This window comes from Spizellomyces punctatus (assembly GCF_000182565.1).
Source record: "Spizellomyces punctatus DAOM BR117 chromosome Unknown supercont1.9, whole genome shotgun sequence".
In the NCBI taxonomy this organism is placed as follows: Eukaryota; Fungi; Chytridiomycota; class Chytridiomycetes; order Spizellomycetales; family Spizellomycetaceae; genus Spizellomyces; species Spizellomyces punctatus.
In genome coordinates, this window is record NW_015971545.1 from 210,574 (window position 1) to 235,577 (window position 25,004).

Below are 25,004 nucleotides of genomic sequence, written 5' to 3' on the forward strand. Positions count from 1 at the left end.
TCTCCAACTTATCCAAAGGGTTGCTTGTGTTGCTTGCATCCTGGAGCCGTGACTCATCACAGCTGTGCCACCTGCGAGATCCTCCCTCAACCAGCGCTCGTTCGTCGTCGATTTGCCATGCGGAATCCGGCAAGCCATGAGGGCTTGGGGGTAAAATGACAATAGAGTTTACCTTAAGGAATGCCTTGTCGAAGATTGATTCCGAGAAAGCAAAGGTGAGGTAAACCGCTTTCGACATTTAAGCTATAAATGTTTCCCTAACATTGTTTAGGACCGAGACTCCGGCCTTGCGACCCTAAAAACTCTGCTATCAGATGATCGTAACGTGTTGGACGTCGATGAAGGCACCTGGAAGACAATTTTTGAAAGTTTCTGTAGGTAAGTTTTCCATATAATCCACAGCGATCTGTATTTTCGTCGTAATGTTTGCATGAAGATGCGTAGAGAAGCAGAAGGCGCTCTTCTTAACGAAATCCTCGGGCACATCCAAGGCCAGCAGTCAAAACGCCGCTGCGAGGGCCCAAAAAGCATTGAGCGAGCTTGGTCAAGATTTTCGCTGGCTTTGTGAGCGTGCCCATAGATCTCTGAAATGCGCTTTGGTTAGACCAATTCTGGAGCATATTCTTGCAGTGCTACCATACCGTCATGGCCTCTTTAAACCTCTCGCAGTGTCATACACTAGAGCTCTCCGGCAGATGCTCTCGTGCCGCTCGTACAGGGATCATATTCCGTTGAATGGCTGGGACGCTCTTACGAATCTTTGCATGAACGGACTGAATGCTGAGGATGAGGACGGCGATAGTTCATCTGGATTCGAATCCGTTGAGACACCTTCACCTACGTCCTTGCCTAACTTTCGTAGCTCGAGGCGGTCAACATCGGCCGATAGTATCGAGCTTGCCCGAATAATGGCTCTGCTGGTAATCGGATGTCCAAAAGATTTGGGCTCCTGTGCCGACTCCTTTTTGGAGTTTTTTGGTTGCTACTTTGCGCGCCATTTACACGAGACACCTTGCCATACTCCCCTGCTGACAGCAACGAACCACTTGCTTTTCGAAACAGCTCACCAGAATATGCAAGCGGTAGAGGACTTTCTGTCAACAGCCATACCACATCTGTTACCCCTATGGGAAAGTCGCTCAAACCACACATTCCGTTATCAATTATTGTGTATTATGCGGTTCTATCTCCATGTCGCGTCTACCACGAATCCGGCTCCGGACTGGCAGACTAACTGCTCGCAAATTTATGAATGCGTTCAGCGCGAAATGAGCAGCAAGTTCGGCTTTGGTCCACTCTCGAGTATAGCTCTCTTTGTTTGGGCAATCAGAAAACGGCAGCCAGATTTTTTGGTCCCTATCACGAAAGAAGACTTGCTCGTATATAATCACATTTCACCCAAAGATATGATGACTTTTGCTTTTCTGGACCTGTGCTCGGACGTCTTCTTCCATGTACTTGCACTGGAGGCGAAACCTGAGAAGGACCAAACCCACGGTCATGATATCACGCCGGCTCAGGATGATGTCTCCGACACGTTGAGCAAACGGAAGAAAACAAAGAGAAGCGATGTCGTAGCTGATATCACACGCATACTGGCGCTGAAGGCTGCGAGTAAGGATGAGAAGATTGCCCTATTGCAAGCTGTGACACTGCTGCTCGTCAAACATGGGTCCCACGTATCAGAAAAACTGTCCAATGTGACTGCCAGCTTGAGCAGCATTGCTGCCGGTGCCGACATTGATTTGCAAGGATGGGCATTGATATGCCTTGGGATATATGGAATGTCCGCTGACTCGAGAACATTTCCATTCACGGGTTGGGAAATAGCGTGGAATACCTCTGTGCGACTCATGGTCACGGATACACCCGCAGCCGAGGCTGCATTTTACGCAATGGAAGTTATCACTGAAAAACAATTGATATCGGAAGAGATCATCGTCGGAGCGAAGGCGGAGATCTTGAGGGCTATGCGCGATGGTGTCCTGGTACCATCACCTGGCTCTCTTCATTTCCTGCTGCGGTACATCGAGTGGACTACAGCAGCTGGAGATGCTGCTTCCGGCGATCAGGCATTTCCCATACAGGAAGTGGCGTCATGGGTTTTGGCACCTTCAAATGCTTCATCAAACACGAATAATCTATCAAGGAACCAGTTGATTACACCCCGAATATTGGCTTCGTTACTGCTATCCTTATGTGGGGTGCCATCAACGGGCTATGAGCGAACATTCGATGCTGTCGACGCCGTACCAGTACGTATTTGCGGAGGAGAAGAGCACTTGTCAGAGTGGCGATTGTCATTGGTGAAGATACTATGGAAAGACATTGTTAATGAGGACTTTGAGCATTTGTCCAAATTGAAATCGCAGGTGCGAGTGCCACTGCCAAAGGATAGGACAGGGTTGGCGCACCAGGGCATCTGCGTCTTGAAGGGATTGGAGGAGCATTTGCAGAATCTACTCAGTTGTTGGGACAGGATTGAAATATCAAAAGTCAAGCCAAGTGCTGAGCAAAGCGATACACTGGGGCGAATCGTTAGACAATCATTGGATGCCTTGTCCACTACTATTTTCGTTTCGCGTCGAATGTCGTACACCGGCGACACGGCGAGACGTCATGTTAACGAGTCAAACCTCGCATTGCTGTTGTCAGCCATAGCTGCTAGGCTAAATGAAGGTCTCCGCCAGCTTAATGGGTGCGATAGCTTTGTAGGCATTCTTGAACGGCTAGTGCAGATACTGACTGAGTGCCATGACTGCATGGAGGGAGACTGTGTTGCTCCCACGTCTGTATCTACACGGCCGGCAGAAACGCATTGGTATCCTCTTTGGCCAATGCCAGTTGATACTGGTATTGCCCTCATGGCTGTCATGCAAGCGATGTTTCATGCTGACGTCAAACGAAGAGGTGTTGCAAACAATCAAACCACAAAATCATCTACAGCGGCGTTCGATGAATTTGATAGCCCAGACACAACTGTCGGTGGAGGGAGCGGCGCTGTAATCACCTCGTTACAGATGGAGTACTTTTATGGGACATCATCGACACCTGTTGGGACGGTTATAGAAAGAGACTCACTCATGTTGCGGGCCATGCGACTTCTGTATAGTATGAATTGGGGCCAAGCAGCATCTGCAGAATTGGGTTCATTGCGGAATATGATTGAAAATACAGTGGCGACCGCAATCCCGACAGACACGGTTGACTTGTTTCATTTAGGTTTCGAGATCGTCGATTTTCTGGAGTGCGCATCTGCCATCCATCTGACGACAGGTGAGTGATGGTTTATAAGATGCAAGTCAGCCGTAAGGATACTGATTTCCACACCATACAGATCAATGTCGAATTGTTATCGAGAGGAGTGCTGACCTTTTATCAACTTATGATAGCGAGAGGAACCAGTGGGTCTGGATCTATATCATACGAAGTTTAAAGTCCCTACTGCCCGCGTTGGTAAAAGCCACGGAGGAGGCGGACCTTACCGATCAAGTTGGTAGTTTCCTTGCGTATTTTATGAAGAAGGTATCTGGCAACACAGTTTGCTGGCGCGTGTGTTTAGAGTTAGGGCAATTACTTCTCAGGTACCTGTTACTCGATCCTGGTCAGGTAACTGCTTGCTTATATTTGATGACAAGGCTTTCGGGATCAACAACGTAGTTTCCTTTCAGGGGTATTTTAGGCGATGTCTCGGATCCGACAGCAAGGACTCAGCCTTGGTCATTGTCCTCGGACTCTTGACGCATGAAGAATTCATTGTTCGAATCCGTATGGGCCACGATGTGCCAAAGATCTTTGGCATTTTCGACCCAGAGGACCATTCAAACATTTTTAATGACATTCACGATACCCTAGCCAAGAATTGCTTTGGATATCTGCATCTCTTGAGTAACATTCTCACTCTCGGGGAGGTGTTCTTGGTGACTGAGCAAGAGCGCGCCAGCGTATTGCTCTCCTTGCTCCATATGAGCAAAGAAGACGATGCACAGCACATGGTGGAGGCCATTATAGAAGTTGTAGCACATCGGTTGAGCCTGAAGGACGGAACGCACCTTTTGTCGGAACTGTTGCCACATGTGCTGTGGGCCTGGGATGACGACATCGGCAAATTCCCCTTTGGACTGTTGACGATTCATTCGGCGAGCGATTTCTTCATTGCGTATGCGGAACATATTGTGCCCAAGTTGCTGCTCTCCAGTGATTTCGATTCTGTAAGAACGCTTATTAAAGAAAGTGGGGGTGACGCACTTCGAATCTTGAAAAGGGCCTTGCCATGGTCAATGGTAAGATACCATGCTGGCTAAGGATTACTTTGATGTAGCATTAATCACTTCTTATTCAGGCTTATTTACTACCCCGACTGATTGATGGGGGCTTGCTCAAGGGAAGAATCGGGCAATCTGCGAAAGCGAGGACAGCAGAAGCCGCAATTCGCTTTATGAAAGACTTGATGGGTGACGAAATGTTTAACATTGAACTGACGAAAAGAACTCCGCGAATTATTGCGAATTTGTTAAAGTCTGTCTTCGACTCGAAAGCCATGGCAACATGTATCGATGATTCAGAGTACTCCATTCTAAGTGAAGCTCTCCAAAGAATGTCTGTCCCAGCTACCGGCAGCGCTGCACATCACTCATGCCTATGGAAACATCAGTATCTGCCCTCATTCGACAGTCGTACCATCATTCAATCACTTGAATATTTGCAAACTTTGTATCAAGAGGATCAACGCGCCACCACTGGAGATTGTACAAGTGCGCTTCATGAGTTCTTCAAGCCGGGTCGCCTACAGAGAGTCTTGCAGGACTTGCACGAGTCTTTAGATCAGATGGTTTTTGTCCATGACAAGCACCGATTGATTTCGAATGGGTATCGTCTTGTAGTCGCGATCTCTGCTCCGGCATTGATGCACCCGTTTCTTTTTGAAACAGTGCTCCAGACGCTACTTCAAAATATGAAGTACCCAGAAATGTCCTCAGTGTGTTGCGTTATTTTGGAATATCTTTATTCTTTTGCGGTAGCGAATGATCAATCTGTTATCGGTTCGACCCTAACTTCGATCGCTCCAGCTTTGGCCGAGCAAATATCCACCTATCTGGCTTCGAACACCCAGGAAGCAGCTCTCAGGGTGAAGACCCTACTTGACAGTATTTTGGACCTTTGCTGGAAAGTTGATCAAAGAATCGTCACGCTCTCCATACTCCAGCTTGATTCCAATCTGTCCTTGTTCGAGGGTCTGCGAGACAGACATGGGGCGACGAAATGTGATGGAGATCCCCAGTTGGTGTTAAGTTTAGTGGCGTTAGGGGATGCAACGGCATCGGCGCAGCTTGCCAGAGTTAGATACCTCCGACGTGCGCTGGAGAGTACAGATCTGGTTAACAGATTACGCATATCCGAAGATACGGTGAGTGTAGTTATAGCGCATTTGCAAGCAATGCTGCATAGCACGCAATGCGATGACGTTTTAACGGAAGAGATCGTTAAATGTCTGGGAAGGCTGTCGCCGGTGGTAACCCACCGCGCGGTTAAGTACGATTATTCCATCTCGCGACATCTTGGAAACACAGGACCTGTAACTCGCAAACTTGCTGTTGGCTCTCCCGGACACCGCGTGGCTCTCAGTTACCTCCAAAAACACTTAATGGACTCCGACGTGAAGCAAGTCAGCATTGTAGTTCGAACGCTCAGACAGCTGCTATCGTGTGACGCTGGAAACTATGCTTTTGAAAGTCTTGAGCTCGATGTGTCCAAATACATTAATATATTTCGGGGGAAGATCGCACCGAAGACCAAAGTTTTGGCAACTCAACGCGCATATCCTCCGCTTGAGGATTTAGACGTCAGCTTGCCGACATCCGACACATCCATGCACCCGAACGCTCATATTCAGACCTTCGACGACTGGACGGTTACGTTGGCCAACAGCTTGATAGCCTCATATCCAACGGATGAGTTCTATCCAAATCTCGGACTATGCTTTGAATTTCGACCGGCCTTTGCGGACATGATGCTCCCTTACCTAATTCATAGCGCATTGTTGTTTGAGGCGGAAACAATCAAGGGATCGACCAAAAGAAAGCTGCCCATGTCGTTGAGAACGCTACTGTCCGAAAAGGTGAAGGCCATCATGGAACAGAATCAAAAATTAGATTCACGCATTCTTTCGTCACTGTTAAATGTTATTGAGGTGAGGGGGAAACATTGTCAAAACAAATTGCAGCGAGTAATTTGGTCACTCATGAACTTCCTCTAGTTCCTCAGAACCCAACCTCACCCGTGTAGCGCTACACCGTTTGATAACAACGCTTGGCTGGACCTGGATTTCCTCTGCGTAGCGCAAGCTGCCGCGAAAACTCGATCCTTTGCAACCGCGCTTCTGTTTCTAGAAATATCACAGGAGAAGAACAAGAGATTATGGGCCCCAGCGCTGCCCATTAACCAAACGAATCAGTGTGACACACAGTCACTCGCTAGGCTCCTGCTTGATGTCTATCAAGCCATTGGGGATTCTGATGGTTTCGAAGGCGTGATGACGTCTATCGGGTCGGAAACGATGCTGGATGATCCATCATCGCTCGTTCAAAAGTATGAACATGATCGGGCATGGCAGAAGCTTTTTAGCTTTCGAGAGACTCAGCTTCAAGTTGGACATATTGTCAATGCGAAGAAAGATAATCTCAGTATTGAGATTGGATTGATGAAATCGTTAGGCAGTTTAGGCTTCCACCATGTGCTAGACACATACATTCGAGGATACAGTAATCAGCAGCAGGGGACACCAATGGACCAGCAAATGCGCGAATTACATTATGAAAGCCTGTGGCGAACTGCACGTTGGGAAATGCCCACTGATAGAGCTCGTTCCGGTAAGGGAGCTGGACATGCATGGAGGTCTGACCACATATATAACCCATGTTCACATAGGTCATCCGCAATCTCAAGAACACCTGTACAATTGCATGAAAGCATTCAATGATCGAGACCTTAATGGTTTATCGTCTTTCCTTTCTTCCGCGCTCAGAAGAATGGGAGATGTTGTCCGCGGACACAGTTTACGTGGAACACTCAATCCTTTTCCGGTGATTCGCCCTTTGCTAATGTTTACTGAGCTTGATGAGCTGGCTAGTGTGGCGAAGGCGGTGAACATAGAAGCCTTACAATCGCTTATGCAGCGGTGGAAATTGCGCATAGTTATCCTCTCAGACCGGCAAAGCTTTCCAGAATTGGAACCTGTCCTCGCCAGCCGCACTTCCACTCTTTCTGTCCTCGTTTCTCAGTATTGCACTCACAAACGAAGCGATGACGTGTTTTCGATCGGTGCTACTAGGGCTCTTTGTGAACATTTCTTAGGGTATGCGGAGCTTGCACGAAAGGCAGGAAACCTACAGATTGCAAACGCTGCCCACGCAAGGCTCAGCGCCGTCGTAGCTAATGCGATTGGTAACCAGCTGCTCTTACCAACGGACAAATTACAGGCACTGATGAAGCTAGAGGGTCTTAAGAGTTTATGGGCTCAAGATGATCGTACGGTTGCCACTCGATCGTTGAAGCACTTTCTACAATTGCACGCGAACGACCAAGCCCGAACGACAGGTGTTAGCTTGAGTAGAGACATTGAGGCGGAACTCTTGTATCAATTAGGACAATGGGTCGCCGAAACACGATTTGAGCCGCCAACAACCATATTAAAGGATTATTTTGAACCGGCAGTGCAAGCCAGTGCTCTAACAAACTACGGCAAACTGCGGGCCAAGGCACACTACCATCTCGCAAAATTCGCAGACGGGCAGTATCAAGAGTTACTTGTGAACGACCCACGAGAGCAGATACGAGAGCATGTTCGCTACAAGCAGAGTGAAGCTAATGCATGTGAGGATTTGTCCAAGCAATATGCTGGACGGGATGCTAATGCGGCAAAACGATATGCGCACATACGTGAGAAGATGCTTTCACAGATCAAGCTTGACATGGCTGAAGAAGGCCGCTACATGGACGACAGAAATACCTTCTTGGAGAAGAGCGTGGAGAACTATTTGCAAAGTTTAGAGTACGGCCACACCCACTCGGAAATGTGCGTCTTTAGGCTATGCACATTGTGGTTTGCTAATGTTGAGCGGAATCAAATCAACGCCCAGATGCTGGGGTACATTGAGCGGATCCAGTCCTGGAAATTTTTGGTGCTCATGTATCAGCTATCAGCCCGGCTTACATCTAGGCCGCCCGCGCAAGAGGCGCAGTTCCAGTCGGTGCTCCAACGATTGATATACAAAATGACCAAGGACCATCCTCACCACACGTTATATCAAATCATTGCCCTGAAGAACGGGAATCAGTATGGTTCTCCTTCGTCATCGAGACAGCGTACACCTGAATCAACACCGACTGTTACAGCGGCCAAAGGGCTTTTACAGAAACTAAGCGCTCCGGAAGCACTGGGTGACCTGGTGACTCGGGTTGACCGGTTATGCGATGCGTACATTGAGTTGGCGTGGCGAGTTATTTCAACAGCAATGTTGAAGGAATCACGCGTCCTTCCGTTAGACAAGAGATCAAAGATTGCAGGCATTGCAAAATACGGTCTTGATGTTCCCATTGCTACGGTTGAGCATCCCGTCAACCGGAGTTGCCGCTATGATGATTTGCCGCGGATTCAGGGTTTCAAAGGGAATTTTGCAGTTCCCGGTGGAATCAATATGCCAAAGCGAGTTGATTGTGTTGGGACTGATGGGAACATCTATACGCAATTGGTCAAGGGAAATGGTACGTCCTGTTCTGGTTGAAGGAGTTTCGAATGCCACCCTGTATAGTAATTATTTGCATTAGATGATCTCCGACAGGATGGTATGCGACAGCTCAACTCTGGGGATTGTGGCGAATCCTTACTCACCTTATTTTACAGCGGTGCTATCAAAGATCTTCACTATCATGAATGTTCTTTTGAATAAGAATTTGGAAACCAGAAAAAGAAATCTGACGATAAGAACATACAAAGTGGTTCCGTTAGCCCCGCGCGCTGGGCTTGTTGAATGGGTCCATAATACACTACCCATTGGAGAGTACCTAAGCAAGGCTCATGTGAGGTATGACTGACCTAGGGAAACAAGTGCTCGATGTGATTGTCTGAGTCTGACATTGGGATTCTTTTATGAAGCTACAATCCAAAAGACTGGCGGCCGTCAGAATGTCGTGCGCGCATGAACGAGGAACACAAAAAGGGTAACCTTCAGACGAAGATTACCCTGTATCGACAAATCGAAGGCAATTTCCATCCTGTCTTCAGACATTTCTTTTTTGAAACGTTTCCTGACCCATTGGATTGGTAACATTATGTGCCTAGCATTCATACATCTTCTGGTCATTCTAATTCAATTTACGTGGCAGGTTTGAACGGCGTCTGACATATACTCGAAGTGTTGCCGCGAGTTCAATGGCCGGCTATGTGGTAGGACTGGGGGATCGACACGCTCAGAATATTCTGATCGACAAAGGGACAGCTGAAGTCGTGCACATCGATTTGGGCATTGCCTTTGATCAGGGCCGAATCCTTGCGGTTCCGGAACTCGTTCCCTTTAGGCTGACCCGGGATATTGGTGAGCTGTCTGCGATTTGATGATCTCATTAGCTCCTACCAGCCGCTGAAACCATTCTGGCCTCTTGTAGTGGATGGGATGGGGATCACAGGTGTGGAAGGCGCATTCAGACGCTGTTGCGAGGAAACCATGAAGGTTCTTCGTAATGATTCCGAAATTCTGTTAACTATTCTGGATGTGTTCCGCTATGACCCCCTGTATAACTGGTGCGGAGGTTGTACTTATTGCATCCCCTTCCTCCTTGTCTTACGGTTTTTCATTCATAGGAAAGTGACACCATTGGAACAGCGTAGGCGACAAGGCGCGCCCGAGGAGCAAGTAGCCATAGACATTCCTGGGAGAGATGGGACGGTCATAGGGGATGACCGGGGTCAGAACAAGGAGGCGGAGCGAGCATTGTTCGTCGTGCGAAAAAAGCTTTCATCGGGCGTAAGTGTCGAGTGCCAGATAAATGAGCTCATCCAAACGGCAGTCGACCCAGGGAACCTCAGCAGAATGTATCATGGATGGTAAGAATTTACTAGCTCTTTCTTTATTTTCCGATATCTCGCAATCATATTCATTGTCTACTTGAATCGTCCCGCAGGCAGCCATGGTAAGTAATGTTTGGGGTTGACCTGGTTGCGGGGTCGCGCTAACTTGACATTTAGGATGTGAAGCGATTGGCAGTGGAAGAAGGTTTATGCAAACTGACGTGTCTCATGTCTTAGGAACATGAAGGGTAGTATCTCAGGCTAGCACCTGCGTGGTCCATGTATATATAAAACCAACGAGAAAATCTGAATCTGTAGATGCAGGTAGCGCATTAGGCAGAACATTTACTTCCATGTGAATAGCTCGTGATCTAAATATTTAAGCCTGCCGCCCGCCATGGTGTTTCGCCTTGGCCGCCAACATCGCGACAGCTTTGGCTGCTTCATTTGATATTTCGTTCCAATCATCAAACCCTTCAGGTGCCTGTGATTGATAGTTTCGGCTCCAGATACTATAAGGGTGCGTTGTTGGACGTGGCGTGTCATCTTCCAAGTGTTCAATGTCGTGTGCTGCCGAACCGCGTGAAGCTTTCGACGCTGGTGCGGTTGCAGCTCGCCCTACAGGCTTCTCCTCCCAGTCCGAAAACACTCCAGATACAGGTCGGTTGGTTAATTTGGAGGGTTTGATAAACGAACTTAGTGCTCCTTGAGATCCGGATGGTTTCAGCGTCCCAGGATGCATCTCACGAGGGCCTGACGGCGACACATTTGGTCTCGATCCAAAAGCGTGGGCTTCACCCATCTGCCTAGGTCCCTTTGGGACCGTCCGCTCGCGCGTAAGAACAGGGGAATCTGATGGCGACTGGATGGTCGTGGATCGGAATAGCAAAGCGCTTCCTAATGCTTGTCCAATCACCGGTTGTGGCTGAAGTGTATCTCTTGCGTCCATACCTGGGGGATGTGGGCCAGCCATTGAACACAGCATTTCTTCTGACTGGCGTTTTTTACTGTCGAGCATACTGGATTTGTGTTTTCTGAACCATCCCTGTGCGCTGGGTCCAGCGTATGCGTTCGCGGGACGCGCTAGCGATGAGGTGGCCTTTGAAGCTTCTAACGGCGCACCGCGTCGATGTCGAATATGGTCACCGATTACCCAGACACAAACTCGAATCAAGCCCATAAAGAAAACCAGCGACCCAAATCCGAATATTGCGAGAAAGGGAAGGATCTGCTGACGAAGGCTGTTGCGATATGACTCAAGAAAAGCTTCAACTTCCCTTTTGAAGATGCTCTCTTCATCGTCACTTACAGTGGTTGAATTTGCGTCATCCCGTCGCACACGTCTGACAAGAGTTCCATTGGTAGTCGCATTGCTGTTCTCAGTCGACCCATCCATCGTCGCATTAGTATTAGCCGCAGGCGAGGTGTCCATGATACTCTGCGCTGTTTGCAGCTGCCGACGGATAGCATCATCATCCAATCCGGCAATCATGTTGAGGTGAATCCTCGGAAGGGTAAGGTGGGATTTCGTCGTGAGAGCTTCGAACACCGCTTCAAGAGTCCGGATTTTAGATCCCACAACACAGTTTGCAAAAGCAACAAGCGCCGTTTTGAGTGGCGGAACGGATCCAAAAGCTGAGTTTAGGGCATTGTTAAATCCTTGTTCGAACGTGGACATGGTGTTATTGATGGCATCTATGATGTTGCCTATCCATCCAAAAAGCACTCGATTTGTGGTAGTCTCAACCAAGTCGATCTGATTGTTTGTTGCGTCTACATAGGGTTGTGCTACGCCATAAACTTCTGCAACCACAGTTCGTACAAGTTTATCCATGGACGCGTGAATTCCTTCGCTGACGGCTTGAGCGGTTTTCTCTTTAACTATGTCGATCATCCACATTTGGAGCAGCACCATACCAAGCCCTAAAAGGCCTGCGCAGACACACAATAAGCTCGGTTTGTGTGAAACGTAATCGACAAACCAATGGAATCGAACACGGCTCCTTTCCGATCGAAACAGAAATTTAGTAAGTCGGTCCATCCAACGATACTTGGCCGGACTACCCGCTGCATGGATCAAATCTCGAGCCGTTGCATGGAGAGCGGCCTTTTCATCTTTCGTGGTGCTGATCCCAGGCCGCCCTTCCAGAACTGGTGTTTGATTGATTCCTTTATGATCTTGCAGTATCTTTGCATAGAGTCGCACACTTTTTTCAAACTGCCAATGGTCGTAGACGACCGTCACCATGTTTGCAAGAATGGAGAAGAAGGCTATGGCAGCCACCAACCCTGCGCCAAGAAGCAGGGCCAAATTTAGCGCATGCACCAGTTCATCGATCCACCCGTAATCCATTGCATCATCGCAGAACTGGACGTGGCCTGCCACTGCAGGTATAGGAACAAGTTTCGCATCATTGGCAATACCCTTCAAATCTCCCAATTGGTCGTCAATCAACCCTTCTAATAGCCCGAAAGGTTTGGATATGAGCGTAGCGAGTTGTTCCCCCAAGTCCTCAAATGATGGTACTTCATTCGACAAGTTTTTCAATGTATTCACAAAGTCGTCCGGAATTTGGAAATTGAGTTTGTTGCTAACGGACGGGAATCTTACTGGCTGAAAAACTCCTCCATCTACATGCCCTCCAAACACATCTGCGATTGTATTGATCGCATCGCCTAGCCGGTCTACAAAGTTCTGCAACTGCCCATTCAGAACATCCAAACTTTTTTCCAAAGCATTTGAAATAACCGCTAACTGAGTGTTTAGGAAATCGGTGATCTGTTCGGCGTACATTGCAACCGTGTTGACTGCCAGCCCGACAAACGCATCCAGGATACAAAACAGGAGATTCGTATAACTTTGCAAAACCATAAGGACCAACTCGTTCAGCATGGCCACGGCACCGGAAAGCATTTTTGCTGTACTTGACGTGATGGCATTTATCGAGTCGACGGTCGCCTGATTGAAGCCTGCGGCGGCATAGTGTGGAACCGACGCCATGGCAGTGGCTGCAACTTCCATGCCGTTACATCCGCTACGCAATCGCTGCTTGGTCTCTTCGCCTTTTTCTTTCACGGTTTGTGCTAGGATGAGTAGGGTGTATAGAACGACGACCAAGGCAAACACAATATGCGTCACAAAGGCTCGACTGAGCTTCGCACTGAGACCAACATAGGGTCCTTCGCTTTCAGTGTCTTCATTGAGAGTCATCGTTGATCCCATTACTAAGATATGAAATGGTCGTCAGTGTGGGAGTTTTCGTTCACCTCAAAAGACAAGTTACATACCGCCCCCTGTATTCCATTCTTTCACACTAAAGGTTGTTGGAGCGCCTTTTGACAAAATATCAAAGCCCAAAGAGCTGACACCCAGCAAGTCTCCTCCTGATTGCTGAGGTGCCAGTCCTTCGTCATTCTTTCGCTTGGGCATGCGTTCTTCACGAGGAAATGTCTTACACCGTCGACGTTGTCGTGTGCAGACCGCCCGCTTGGTTCCCCACTACCGCCCATATTTGACATAAGTTACTATGAAGAGGACAAGGGAAGGACACTATTGAGCCAGCAGTTATTTTGTGTTGCGCCCTTTCACATCTGATGCCTGTTCAAGAGACTTTCAAGATGTTGAGAACGCGACGTGCTGGTTGACACGCTGTGTGGATCAAATCAAGACAAAGGGCGTTCGGACAACCTCCAATGAATATGAAGACCCCCAATCCATCAAAGGGCAGGAATCGATGGGGATATCTCTTTGCTGGAAAGCAACTTTATTTCCATCATTCTCCTTTGTCTAAAATGCAGCACAAGAATTTGTGACTGGCCTACAATTTCGTCTTTGAGATATCCTGTTAACAACATTCCCAATAACTACAAAATGCAAGTTACAGTCGAGCAAAGGAGAGCAGGCCTTATTATACATGGTGGATTCTTCAATGCTCGCAGTCAGGACACGAAGGGTCTCTTGGTGTAGTTGGTTATCACATCAGTCTAACACACTGAAGGTCGCCAGTTCGAACCTGGCAGAGACCATCGCTTCGATGCTCGTTGATTTTTTGGCCTGACTGCTCCCAGACGCATCGTAAAATAACTTAAAAAAACAACAGACAACTATGGTCAAAACGACATTCTATCTACAAGATACAGCTATCCACGTCTCCGCAAATCATCGAAGACAACCAAGATTCACTTTCTCTCCTTTTAAAATTTGTTCATATATGACCTAGGGCAAGCTGGATCACCATGGAGCCCGTTACCGCTCAAGGAAATATGTCAAGCTCACCTTTGACATCTCTTCTATTGACACTGAGCCTCCAATATCCCGGAAAGCAAGGACTTGCTGTACGATATCCGTTATTAACGTTCGATCGAGTGGGACTGCAGCTAATGGACCTACGTTTAACAGCCATCAGTCACCATGTATCTCACGACAACCTTAAAAACAAAAAAAAAATACCTCTAGTACTAGTAGTACCCGCAGGGTGTAAGAATCGATGTGCAAGTAGCTCAGGTATTGTCATTCTCTTCCTGGGATCCCTTTGCAAACAACTCTGTATAGCTTCTAGGAGACTAGAGTCTTCTATCGGTCCGTATTCGATAGTGTAGGATGGGTCCACAATGCATTGTAACTTTTTCATCACGGGAAGGTGCGCAAACGGCGGACGCCCATAAACTAGTTGGTAAAGAATGCAGCCTAAAGACCATACATCGCTCGAGCGGCCGAGCTGGGTGGGTGAACATTCTTAAGCAAATCTATATGGTGGCCGCTGCTAGATCGGTTTTTCATACCTTTAGGTATTGCCGCTTTGAGCCGCTCATTTCAACAAAGGCAATAGCCTCGGGTGCCATATAGTTGATCGTTCCTGTTAACATCAACCAAGTCAGAAGTCAATTGAAATACATCAAGCAAAAATATGAAACAGCATAAGCACCTGTCTGAAATACAGAATAATTAGCGACGTTCCAAAGCATATATATCATCAGAACTCCGAGCTTACTTGGTGATCTCGCTGAATATTGGTGGTATCATTGGGAATTGACTTTGCGATGCCAAAATCGATCAATTTCAAGGCGCCCCCGACAAGGAGAAAATTCTGCAACATTAATGTGAGTCCTGGCCTCTACCCTGATGAGCCACCAGATAGCCATACCGCTGGTTTGAGGTCACTGTGTATGATATTCTCCTCGTGAATTGCGTGTACCGCCCGCAACATCTACAAACGCCACGGACGAGGTTATTCAATGCTGCTTTAGATCACCGAATCTAAAAGGACCACAAACCTGTTCCCAATACATTCGAATGAAATTAAGACTCAATGGTACCCCTTGTTCCTTTTGCAGCACATGGGCCAAATCAATCTCCCCGTACTCTAAGACCTATGGCAATGTAATTACTCATTTGCCAGCACGTTGCTGACTAACATCACCATACGCACCATTAACAGGTACCCCTGCTCTTCATTGATCTCCGCATTGACCAAACGGATGATCCTTTCATTGCCATCCAATCGTTTCAATAGCGCTATCTCGTTTAGATAGCCTTCAATGGCACTATCTTCTTGTCCCTTTAGTTTAACTTTCTTCATGGCAAACAATTTGCCATCTTCAGACATGATTTTGTACACCTTGCTACTACCCCCGCGTCCAATGAGCCCCAACTTTTTGTACAGCACCCCATTGACCTACGAAGCCTTATTAGCACAGCACTTGGTCTTTTTTAGGAGGCATGATCACTTACCATGATACTTGTCTTATCTTTTGCTGCCTGCTGACTCTGCGCGGGTACGCGCCAATCCATCATTGCACTGCTGTTGGTAGGGACGATAGTAGGTGTGATCTGAAGTATTTGATCATACGTGGGTGGGATGGGTGTTGAAAGATGCACAGCATTCAAGGCGGGAATTGCGTCTATTCGATTAGATGGCGCGTGCCATCCTGATGAGGCGAATGCAGAGCTCGAATTTGCACTCGGTTGATCGGAAATTGTAACGGTGCGGCGCAAAGGCGGGCGCTGAGTGAGGGATGGCGTGGATACGCTCCAACCTCGCCTACCAAGGGCGTCGTCTAATTGTGTGTGACGCGAAACGTTAACGGGAGGAGCTTGCAGTGGCATTGGGGTTAATGTGACGTGTGATGCTGAATGTGTTGATATTGAAGGTGCTGCTGGCATTCGTTCGTGGTCAGTAGCAGTACTCTGAAGATTCGATAATGGCTTCAGCATCTCTGTCCTCGCTATCGGATTGGTTCGTGGTACAATACCTGCAGCGGCCGTACAATCGTACGAGAATGGGCACTGGTTACATCGGCATTTGACCTATGAACCTCGATCGGCTTCTGTAAAACAACAAAACAATAAAACATGGAGCCGAAAACTTGGATTGTCCCCACCAATCCTTACGCCTTGTTGCTCTTGGAGTGACAGCGCCGTACTAGGTAAATGAGAGCCCATGGGTTGCGAAGGCGGCGAGGTGTCTTTAGAGGTCTGCAGAGAACTAGAGATAACATCTTCCCCTTGTGAATCCATCGACATGTCTAATACGAGCCTTTACGATCAGAAAAAAAGCTGTGTTGCAAAAATGTGGAAGGGATGTCGCACCGTCTTCAACGTCAGATGCGCCCTCCAGAGCTGCACTATTGGGATTGTCGTCCACTCCTTGCGGTACCGATACGCGAGCTGGCGGGCCTGGCAAAGATAGAGTTTGCACAAATGCTCGGGATGAAATATGACGCTACGTTGAAAGCTCCTGACTTACCTAGTTTCCCGATTCTGCTTCTGGTTAGCCCTTTTCGGTTCTGCTGTCGGCTACTGTCATAAATTGATAAGCACTTAGACTTGTCCGGGTCACTCAATGTTGCGCGTTCTCACCCTTGTCCAGGCGGTGACGTGCTAGAAGAAGCTGATTCTGACAGAGATTGTTGACTTGCAAAACTAGCGTCCTCTGAGAAAGAGCTGTTGGCGGTTGCCGGAACAGGTAGCGAATTGCTGCTGACGGGCGCTTCCATTATATGTTCCTTCAAAGTATGCTATCTGTGAGTAAGGTAGACAATTTCAGCAGGTCTAGTCTGTCTCACCAAGGGCACTTTCTTGCTGTTCGCGGCAGGAGCTTTGTTGATTCTATCCGTTCCTGTTCCACTGGTACCCACCATGCCACCCACGAACTGTGCTGGGCCTCTTTCGGACGTAACATTTTCACTCACGATCTTACTGAGGAGTGACCGTAAATCGTCCACCGGATAGGCGTTTTGGCTGATGCCGGTGAGAAGGACATTTTTCGCACGGTCTATGTAACCTTTCATCAACGCAACCATGGTCAATATCACGTTTCAAATACGAGACTTTGGCATTCGACCTCATTCGACCGTTTCATACCAGCGACTCGCTCAAAATTGGCCCAAGCCAAGTATAACTTTGCATTTCCGGCGCCAATTCTTGAGGATTTCAAAAACTTGTATTGATCTCTTATTGCACCATGGTCTTCTCCGGACGCTCTACAAATGACCAGCATAAGCATCCGCTTTTTGGTGTCCTCTACAAATGAGTGCTGACGGCCGTACCGTAGCAACTGCAAATTATCCAGCCATAGTTCTAGGAGAAATGGATCGTTCCGATATTTGTCCGTCGGTATACTGACCAGACCACCAATCCTAGTAAGTATCTTATTCCACTTGTTTTGTGCAGAATCCTACCCAACCTGCTTGTTGCCTCCTTGTATAACCTCAGCATATTTCTCGCATTTGCACCCCTGTCCTTCTCTATCCGGAGATGCTCCCACCACGACGAAGGTGTGAGATCGCGGAGCGAGGACACTTTGCTCCCGGGTATTGATGTTGGCTCGGGCGGCTGCTTGAGCGGTTCCTGCGATGGCGCGGCCACGGCAGGATTGGCCAACATTTTAGAATGCAATAGCAGCAAGGACAGATAGACTGGAGGGAGGGTCGTATGTTGTGGGTCTCTGTCGCGGCATTCCCAAAGATTCGTGCTGATTTCACTGCCTAGATCGTTGCTTGCCTCCCAACGCCCGACTGGACGCGTCCGCAAGCCTCACTTTGAATCTTGCTTGAACAGGTTCAAGTCCTATTTACCCCAACTTTCAAAGCCTTTGGGGCTTCAATTCTATAACGACTCTCCTCGGAGTAGGGAGTATTCGAGGAAAGATATTGAAATGACTGCATCCTCTAATCAGTATCTTAAACGCATAGGCTGAGTGAATATTGGCCATGAATGTATCATCTTTTCAATAGATCAGGAGGGCTCTCTTTGGATCCACAGCACTTTCTCCAGCCAGCATTTCTCTTTGTCCCTTCTCTAAAGATAATTAAATAATCATGATTCCTTTTCTATTCTTTCAGCTTTTTCCATGCGTCGGGTGACTTGTTTCACAGCCCTCTCCCACTCCCGTATCAGAGAGTCGTCTGCGGCTTGACGCTCGACAATCATCTCCACCACCTCTCTAGGCATAATTTCTTTGTCTCCCCACGTCTCTAAACATTTGTCCAGCGCTGAATCTTGTACATAGACGATTCGGTCCTCGGTCTGCAATCTCTTCAATGTTCGAATACCCTGGAGGGCTCGCCAGTTTGAGTAGAGACGAAACAGATTCCATGCAAGCGGAACATTGGGTCCGGGAAAGACGACAAACATCATTGAGAATGGCAGACAAACAATCGAGAGTGTTAGGCCACGGTGATGGAGGGGGGTGCGGCGATTGATGAGGTCATTAAAGTTTCCTACTACTTGTGGCTGTAAAAGGGATTTAGGGTAGTGAACAGGCACCTACATGACAGGTAACCACCATTAAACTTTCTTGTAGCGATCCCAATCAAAGCAAAGCCGAACACCACTAACCGTAACGCCTTGAAGCTGGTCCCAATCAATCTCGTCAACTCCCGGGACTCCTTTCAGAAACCATTCATCAGCATCAATAAAATCCTTCACTTTCTCTCCCCATATCCAGACTCTCTTGGAAACGCTCTCTGCTGGTTTTCGGCTCATATTGTCCCATTTCTTTGATGCCCATGACGTCCAACGTTCACTGAGGCGAGGGAGAAGTTTTCGCTCTTTGCCATCGAGGTTGGGTTGTGTTACGGAAGGATGGAAGGCGGATGTGGCAGGGATAGAAATGTGCTTGAGAAGAGGTTGCGGGTGGGATTTCACAATCGGCAGAACTGAGATGCGCATGTCGAAGGTTCTACCTTGTACGGACGGATTACATCAATGCAAATATACTTTGCACAGCCACCTAGCGAACCAACACGTTTCTCTCGACGAGTTTGAAATTCATTTGTTGCTACTCTGTAAAACTACTGAACGATTATCTACTCCATAACATCATTGATTGATTACTATCTGGAGACAAGGGATAGGAGTATGGTTCCTTTGTCGCCACTCTTCTTAGATATACATGATCTATGCTACATACATCTGGAGATCCACCAGAAAACGTACGACATGCGCGTAAGGGCACATAGTGAGAGAGGCAAGTTCCATACTTTGCTTGCTGCTTCGTAGCAATATGACTGCCAGTATCTTCAACGAGTACTTTCCTTCCGGTCGATTTAGAGATCTGCACACCAAGTATATACGGAGCTTAATAGTCACTACTGATCCTTCTTGCTTGCCTTCGACTTCGCAGTAGGCTTCCGTTTGAGCTGTTCCCGCTTAACTTTGACAACCATGTCCCCAGCTTGTCGGACTAGCATTATCTGTCCCGAAAGCATTCGCTTAGGAAAATTCCAGGACATTGTGACTTCGGCTCAGCACATACCACACAAAAAATCAACTCGATCATCAAAGGGCCGGCCCACATGATGCTCATAAACACCCCTTGTGCATCAAAATAGTTTGTTCGCGAGAAAGTTGCCCAATGCTGTGACGCCAGATAGTTGAGGGGCTGTGCAGCTAATGCTAACACGCCTATATAGCAAATACAGGTAAGGTAATCGTTCACGCACAACAGTACCACCAAGAAATACCTATAGCGACAAAGTTGCTGGCTGTTAACGTCTGGTTGTTCCGTGTTAGGACGACCCACAGTGCCAGGAGTACATGAAACGATATGAGAACGGCGATGAAAGGTTCTGTCCAGTCGATTGCACTTATAAAAGTAGCCGAGTCCGCCACAAATTCCGATACAGCTCTGGATACCGTCTCCGGGTCTGCGGGATTAAAGAAATAACGTTCATGTCCGCGAGTTCCCGTGTGAGTAGCTGTGGCCAGGCCAAGAATCAGTCAGCACACAAGGGCTGTACGGGATGAAGCCGCTAGGTAGGAAGGTGCATATTAACGCAACTGGACCTTTCACTTTGTCCATTCGCCCGCCTGGGGTTATTGTTCAATGCTTGTATAGATCGTGATCTACTCTGAGCTGGAGCGAGAAAGTTGGTTCGGTGACAGATGCCCAAAGTGCTGTGCCGCCTGAATTTCATAGTGACCTAAAACCGGTTATATTACGTTTTTGGACTGGTCTGCAGACTCTTTCCACAAGAGATCTCTCTAATCATGGCCGGTCAAGTTGAGACGAAAGAACAAGCAGGAACAACGAGTTCAGCGCAAGCACTTGCAGTAACATCTGGAGGACCGTCAGCCGATTCTCAAACGAATACCAGTTTTACCAAGGTGACAGGCGCTGGACACAAGAAGCTACCCTCGAAACCTGCCGAAGCGACAGGTAATAAAGGAAAACCAGTGCACGGGTCTTCAAGTCCCAACGGCAAGACGGGTGGACAAAAATGGGGTCGTGGCGGCCGAGGTGGGCGAGGGGGTCGAGGCCGAGCTACGTCAACCGCCCGAGGTGGATCTCGGCAAGTTGAAGCCAACCTCCGCCCTGAGGTATCTCAGAATCAAGGACAAGCTGCAATTTCTGGTGCTCGCCCACATACTGCGTCCACCGCTCCAGCTCAGCGACCGCGTGGAAGAGATCCGGTTCCGCAGCGCAAAGGCTCCATATCATCTACGCATTCGCACGGATCGGGTTCGGAGTCAGAGTCCGACAAAGACTCCACCCGTTCCTCATCTCCAGCACCACCGGCGGTACCGCTGACATTTTGGACACCGATGATCTTTCTTTGTCCAATGCCCGACTGTCCTCCAAGCACGGAGCCGACTACGAATCCCACGGTCGCTCTCGATCATCTTAGGACCGCACATGGCGTAGATGTGAAGAACGCCCATCACGTTTTACCGTACCTGGACAGATACATTGAACACTGGGCGAAGTGTATTCGTGAGCAGGGAATAGAGAAAGTTGGTTACAAATCCGACCACAAAACACCAGATGGAAAGCCTATGTACATTTTGGGCCATGATTCGGACCTAGAAGACAAGGTATTCCGGGAGAAGCTTCAAAGAGACAATTTGAATCAAATGCTCAAGATTCAAGAAAGGGAGAGAAACGAGGAGTCCCATATACCACGCAAATGTCTCTTTTGCAAGGTTGTCTGTGACAGCAGAACACTATTATTCCGACACATGTTCAGCGAGCACGGTTTCAACATTGGCTTACCTGACAATTTGGTTGAAGTGAGTGCGTTTTTGGAGACCTTGCAAACGAAGTTGGCAGGGCTGCAGTGTCTATACTGCGAGAAGATATTTAAGACCAGCGCTGTACTGCGTAAGCACATGCGGAAGAAAAAACATTTCAAAATCAACCCGCGTAACAGAGGATACGACCGTTTCTATATCATAAATTATCTGGAGCCTGGGAAGAACTGGGAGGCATACGAGAATGAGAGATATGAGAGTGATGAGGAGCGGAAAGAAGAGTAGGTATGGTTTTGCATTAAGGGCCGGAACTAGAAACTCATCCCTATGTCTGTGTAGAGAATGGGAAGATTGGAACGAGCCTGATACCACAGAAGATGCAACGATGTGTCTTTTTGATGAGTGCGTCTTCCCATCGGCATTTGACGCGTATGAGCATATGAAGAATGATCACAAGTTTGATTTGAGAGAAGTTCGTCATGAATTGGGTAAGTTCCCTTGGTGGAAATTAAATCTACAATACCGGACTAACATGTCGCACCGTCATTTCCTTGCAAGGACTGGACTTTTACGGGTCAATTAAGCTCATTAACTACATCAGAAAGCAAACTTCCCTTTGTCGATGTTACGCTTGTGGCGCCGAATTTGAAGACTTGACCGAGATGACGGCGCATATGAAAGCCACCCAGCATTTTTCGCAATTGCCTGACAAAGAGGCAGAATTTTGGACCGATCCTCAGTGAGTAACAACCAGTTTCGGTCGGTGCCGGCTTATTGCCAACCATAATTTATACAGGTACCTGTTCCCCTGTTACGAAAATGATCCTCTCCTCATGTTCGACGTCACGGAGGACAATGAAGACGAAAGTGATCCAGACGTCGCTGCCGGAGAGGAAGAGCTTCGTAAGATCGCTATCGCCGAGCGGGTAAAGGCAGAGGAGGCTAGCAAGCTAGCGGATGTATTGGATGGTAATATCTCACCGGGGGAGTCAGATGTGATTTTGTTGGGGGTGGATGAAGTGAAAGCAACACAAGGCGTGGACGAAGAGGTTGGTGCGGAATAAAGGTAGACGGAGGTGATAGCAACAATGTGACTCCTGCTGGAGTGCCGCATCTACCTCATATTGTCGGGGTCGGGCGGCTCAGCGCTTTTCAGGACTTTAGCTACAAGATATATCTACAAACAGTACTGCAGCATGTATTTCATTTATCATAGACTCATAGAATTTCATTTTTAGTGTGCAGGTGGTAGAAAATGTCACTAGGGACAAATTCTCCCTCCAACCCACTACAGCCGGTCTAATTTACAATTAGCCAGCCTGTCCAACCCTTCATAACCTACCCTGCAAACGAGTCCCACCCCTATCCTAACTCGCTACAGGTTCCAGCCTGGGTTGAACTGGGGTACGTGCAAAGCAGCACGATTCCACTAACTACCACTAGGCCCAATTACACATGCGATACATTACGGTTGTTCTAACCGGGTAACTAAGCCCACCACACGAGAGAAATCCTACTAAGCCCTTGATTCCGAAATTCTGAGTCGGAGGATGTTTTCAGATACTAAGGTAAACTAGAATAATTAGACTGAGAAAACGCGCATGGGAAAAATCAGCAAGATATACCTGCGATCGTAGCAGTATAGTAGTAGCAGCATTTGCAAGGGGTTATGTTGTTTTTGTCGGGAGGGCGAGGTCCTCGACACCAGAGCGGCATTCTCATGATTGATGAGAGTTGGGCAGATGCTTGTGAGTCGAGGATGGGTAAAGAGGAAAGAGGGAAGAGACAGCAAAGGCCCCCCTTTTATAGACCTTCCACATGCACCTCACTGCAGTTTAAAAAAAAAAAAAACATTACATGCATGCCACACCAATCTGAGCGATAGAGGGGGTGCTGATTATGCGATATGACTAACCGGATTAATCCGGATAATAATGAGTTCTAGTGGCACCTCCACACTAAGTTGGGTGGAGCCACGATATTGCTCTGCAATCAAACCGGATGCAGTCATACGAATCAGTTAACCGATCGTTGGCTTTCCAAGCTGTTCTTCCAATCGCAACCACACCGGCCATGGCAAAGAAAGAACGCATAGCGCAAAAGGCAGCAGCAGACGTGGAAAAAAAGACCAAACAGTCTGCTCAGAAGGAAGCGGAAGAGGCAGCGAAATGGAGTGACGGAGCCAAAGACAGCAAAAAGAAGCAATTGGAAGAAGAAAAGCGGGTACGCAAGGATCACAATATGTATCTATTAGAAATAGATACAGTACCATATCTCTATTGATCGTCCTTCCATTTTAGCAAGAGGCTCTTGCCAGGAAGAAGGAGCGGTAAAGATTATCTTGACATTATGTAGAATTGGCGCCGTTTTTTCACGACAAGCCTTATCTCTCAAACTCACTATAGGGAAGCCATGCTTGCCGCGGAAGAAAAGGAGCTGGCATCGATAAAGGCGCCTGTCAAGGGATCTGCAAAGAAGGCTGCTCAGCGATCAGAACGTGTTGAGCAATATGCTGCAGATGCTCGAGCGGATATTCCAGAATATGCTGCTAGTGGCATAGATGCCGCTCTTGATCTGATGGATGTCGCAGCGACGGGAGCCAAGGGAAAGTCCTCGGATAAAATAGAAAGGCATCCAGAAAAAAGGATGAAGAGTGCTTGGGCCGCATTCGAGGTATGATACATATCTGTTGAATGAATGCCACCAGGTTTCTCAAGTAGCATAACTAGGAGAGGGAGATGCCTATCCTAAAGGCAGAGCAACCGGGTCTGCGACTATCGCAGTACAAACAAGTTCTTCAGAAAAAATGGAAAAAATCGCCCGAAAATCCAATGGTTGGTTCCCTCATTTATGTTGCCGTTCCGTGTCGTGCATCGACTCACGACAATATGGTTCCTACAGAATCAACAAACTATATCATATGATGCCGCCCGGCAGGAAGAACGCGAAATAATTGCACAGACGGCCGAAAAGACTTTAGAATCAATGCGCGTTAAATGAACGTGAATTGATGCATCATATTCAAATCCCAGCATTGACATCACTATCTTTGACTAGTCGTAAATAACCCAGCTTTTGGAGCTAGTAAAAATAACATATGTAGATATTAAGGGTCACCGTATCGCTGAGGCATCCGCGAATACGCAACATTGTACAACGGATCTACGTTGGCGAGGAACGCATCGATTTGATGAATTTCAACGACTATGAACCCCTAAAGTCCTTAGTTCTCTCATGTAGTTAGAGCTTGTGAGAAAAATAGCGGTGCAGCATCAAGAATTGTGCTAATTGGATGTTGAAGAGGTTCATCCAACCACAGGTTAAACACTAAACTTTTGATTGAGTAGCTTACGTAATGCATCTGGCCAGTTTCTCCGTCTCTTTCGTCTTTCTGTTTACGGGCTTTTGCCTGGCGGGTCAGGAATTAGATGTAAGCAAACACTACCGCGGCTACACAATTTAAAT

The 25,004-nt window shown here is 47.7% G+C and overlaps 7 protein-coding genes and 1 non-coding gene across 8 annotated transcripts; 4 read left to right on the forward strand and 4 right to left on the reverse strand.

Annotated features, from left to right (window-relative positions):
• The first annotated feature begins 119 nt into the window (after positions 1 to 119).
• Positions 120 to 10,488, forward strand: SPPG_05451 (uncharacterized protein). Its single transcript, XM_016753664.1, has 16 exons — positions 120 to 215; positions 272 to 378; positions 437 to 3,276; positions 3,338 to 3,609; positions 3,672 to 4,283; positions 4,343 to 6,190; positions 6,257 to 6,869; positions 6,928 to 8,763; positions 8,827 to 8,844; positions 8,903 to 9,083; positions 9,155 to 9,322; positions 9,385 to 9,593; positions 9,664 to 9,799; positions 9,860 to 10,102; positions 10,180 to 10,188; positions 10,244 to 10,488. Exons 1-16 carry the CDS (start codon positions 156 to 158, stop codon positions 10,248 to 10,250), a joined length of 9,159 nt encoding a protein of 3,052 aa, XP_016607235.1. The 5' UTR covers positions 120 to 155; the 3' UTR covers positions 10,251 to 10,488.
• SPPG_05452 (uncharacterized protein) lies at positions 9,888 to 13,716 on the reverse strand. Its single transcript, XM_016753665.1, has 2 exons — positions 13,355 to 13,716; positions 9,888 to 13,291 (listed from the first exon to the last, which is right to left on the reverse strand). The coding sequence occupies exons 1-2, from the start codon at positions 13,494 to 13,496 to the stop codon at positions 10,446 to 10,448; spliced, it is 2,988 nt and encodes a 995-aa protein (XP_016607236.1). The 5' UTR covers positions 13,497 to 13,716; the 3' UTR covers positions 9,888 to 10,445.
• Positions 13,717 to 14,018: 302 nt separating this feature from the next.
• SPPG_10116 lies at positions 14,019 to 14,092 on the forward strand. The gene has a single exon. It is a non-coding gene; the product is annotated as a tRNA-Val (tRNA).
• A 133-nt stretch (positions 14,093 to 14,225) lies between these two features.
• On the reverse strand, positions 14,226 to 17,951 carry SPPG_05453 (TTK protein kinase; the record flags this gene model as incomplete). The annotated part of the gene is made up of 19 exons (XM_016753666.1): positions 14,226 to 14,282; positions 14,343 to 14,452; positions 14,517 to 14,784; positions 14,849 to 14,922; positions 14,992 to 14,995; positions 15,058 to 15,153; positions 15,211 to 15,273; positions 15,341 to 15,436; positions 15,496 to 15,741; positions 15,798 to 16,253; positions 16,319 to 16,393; positions 16,458 to 16,591; positions 16,656 to 16,742; positions 16,813 to 16,865; positions 16,926 to 17,071; positions 17,132 to 17,349; positions 17,430 to 17,548; positions 17,615 to 17,686; positions 17,752 to 17,951. 19 exons carry the CDS (start codon positions 17,949 to 17,951, stop codon positions 14,226 to 14,228), a joined length of 2,574 nt encoding a protein of 857 aa, XP_016607237.1.
• Positions 17,952 to 18,223: 272 nt separating this feature from the next.
• Positions 18,224 to 19,245, reverse strand: SPPG_05454 (uncharacterized protein). The gene is made up of 2 exons (XM_016753667.1): positions 18,906 to 19,245; positions 18,224 to 18,833 (listed from the first exon to the last, which is right to left on the reverse strand). Exons 1-2 carry the CDS (start codon positions 19,236 to 19,238, stop codon positions 18,384 to 18,386), a joined length of 783 nt encoding a protein of 260 aa, XP_016607238.1. The 5' UTR covers positions 19,239 to 19,245; the 3' UTR covers positions 18,224 to 18,383.
• Positions 19,246 to 19,330: 85 nt separating this feature from the next.
• Positions 19,331 to 20,442, reverse strand: SPPG_09278 (uncharacterized protein). Its single transcript, XM_016757436.1, has 4 exons — positions 20,355 to 20,442; positions 20,033 to 20,266; positions 19,825 to 19,973; positions 19,331 to 19,762 (listed from the first exon to the last, which is right to left on the reverse strand). The coding sequence occupies exons 1-4, from the start codon at positions 20,368 to 20,370 to the stop codon at positions 19,658 to 19,660; spliced, it is 504 nt and encodes a 167-aa protein (XP_016607239.1). The 5' UTR covers positions 20,371 to 20,442; the 3' UTR covers positions 19,331 to 19,657.
• Positions 20,443 to 20,531: 89 nt separating this feature from the next.
• SPPG_05455 (uncharacterized protein) lies at positions 20,532 to 22,792 on the forward strand. The gene is made up of 4 exons (XM_016753668.1): positions 20,532 to 21,820; positions 21,879 to 22,027; positions 22,098 to 22,278; positions 22,336 to 22,792. Exons 1-4 carry the CDS (start codon positions 20,559 to 20,561, stop codon positions 22,601 to 22,603), a joined length of 1,860 nt encoding a protein of 619 aa, XP_016607240.1. The 5' UTR covers positions 20,532 to 20,558; the 3' UTR covers positions 22,604 to 22,792.
• Positions 22,793 to 23,607: 815 nt separating this feature from the next.
• SPPG_05456 (uncharacterized protein) lies at positions 23,608 to 24,949 on the forward strand. The gene is made up of 5 exons (XM_016753669.1): positions 23,608 to 23,762; positions 23,840 to 23,868; positions 23,945 to 24,212; positions 24,269 to 24,373; positions 24,441 to 24,949. Exons 1-5 carry the CDS (start codon positions 23,613 to 23,615, stop codon positions 24,537 to 24,539), a joined length of 651 nt encoding a protein of 216 aa, XP_016607241.1. The 5' UTR covers positions 23,608 to 23,612; the 3' UTR covers positions 24,540 to 24,949.
• Positions 24,950 to 25,004: the final 55 nt, after the last annotated feature.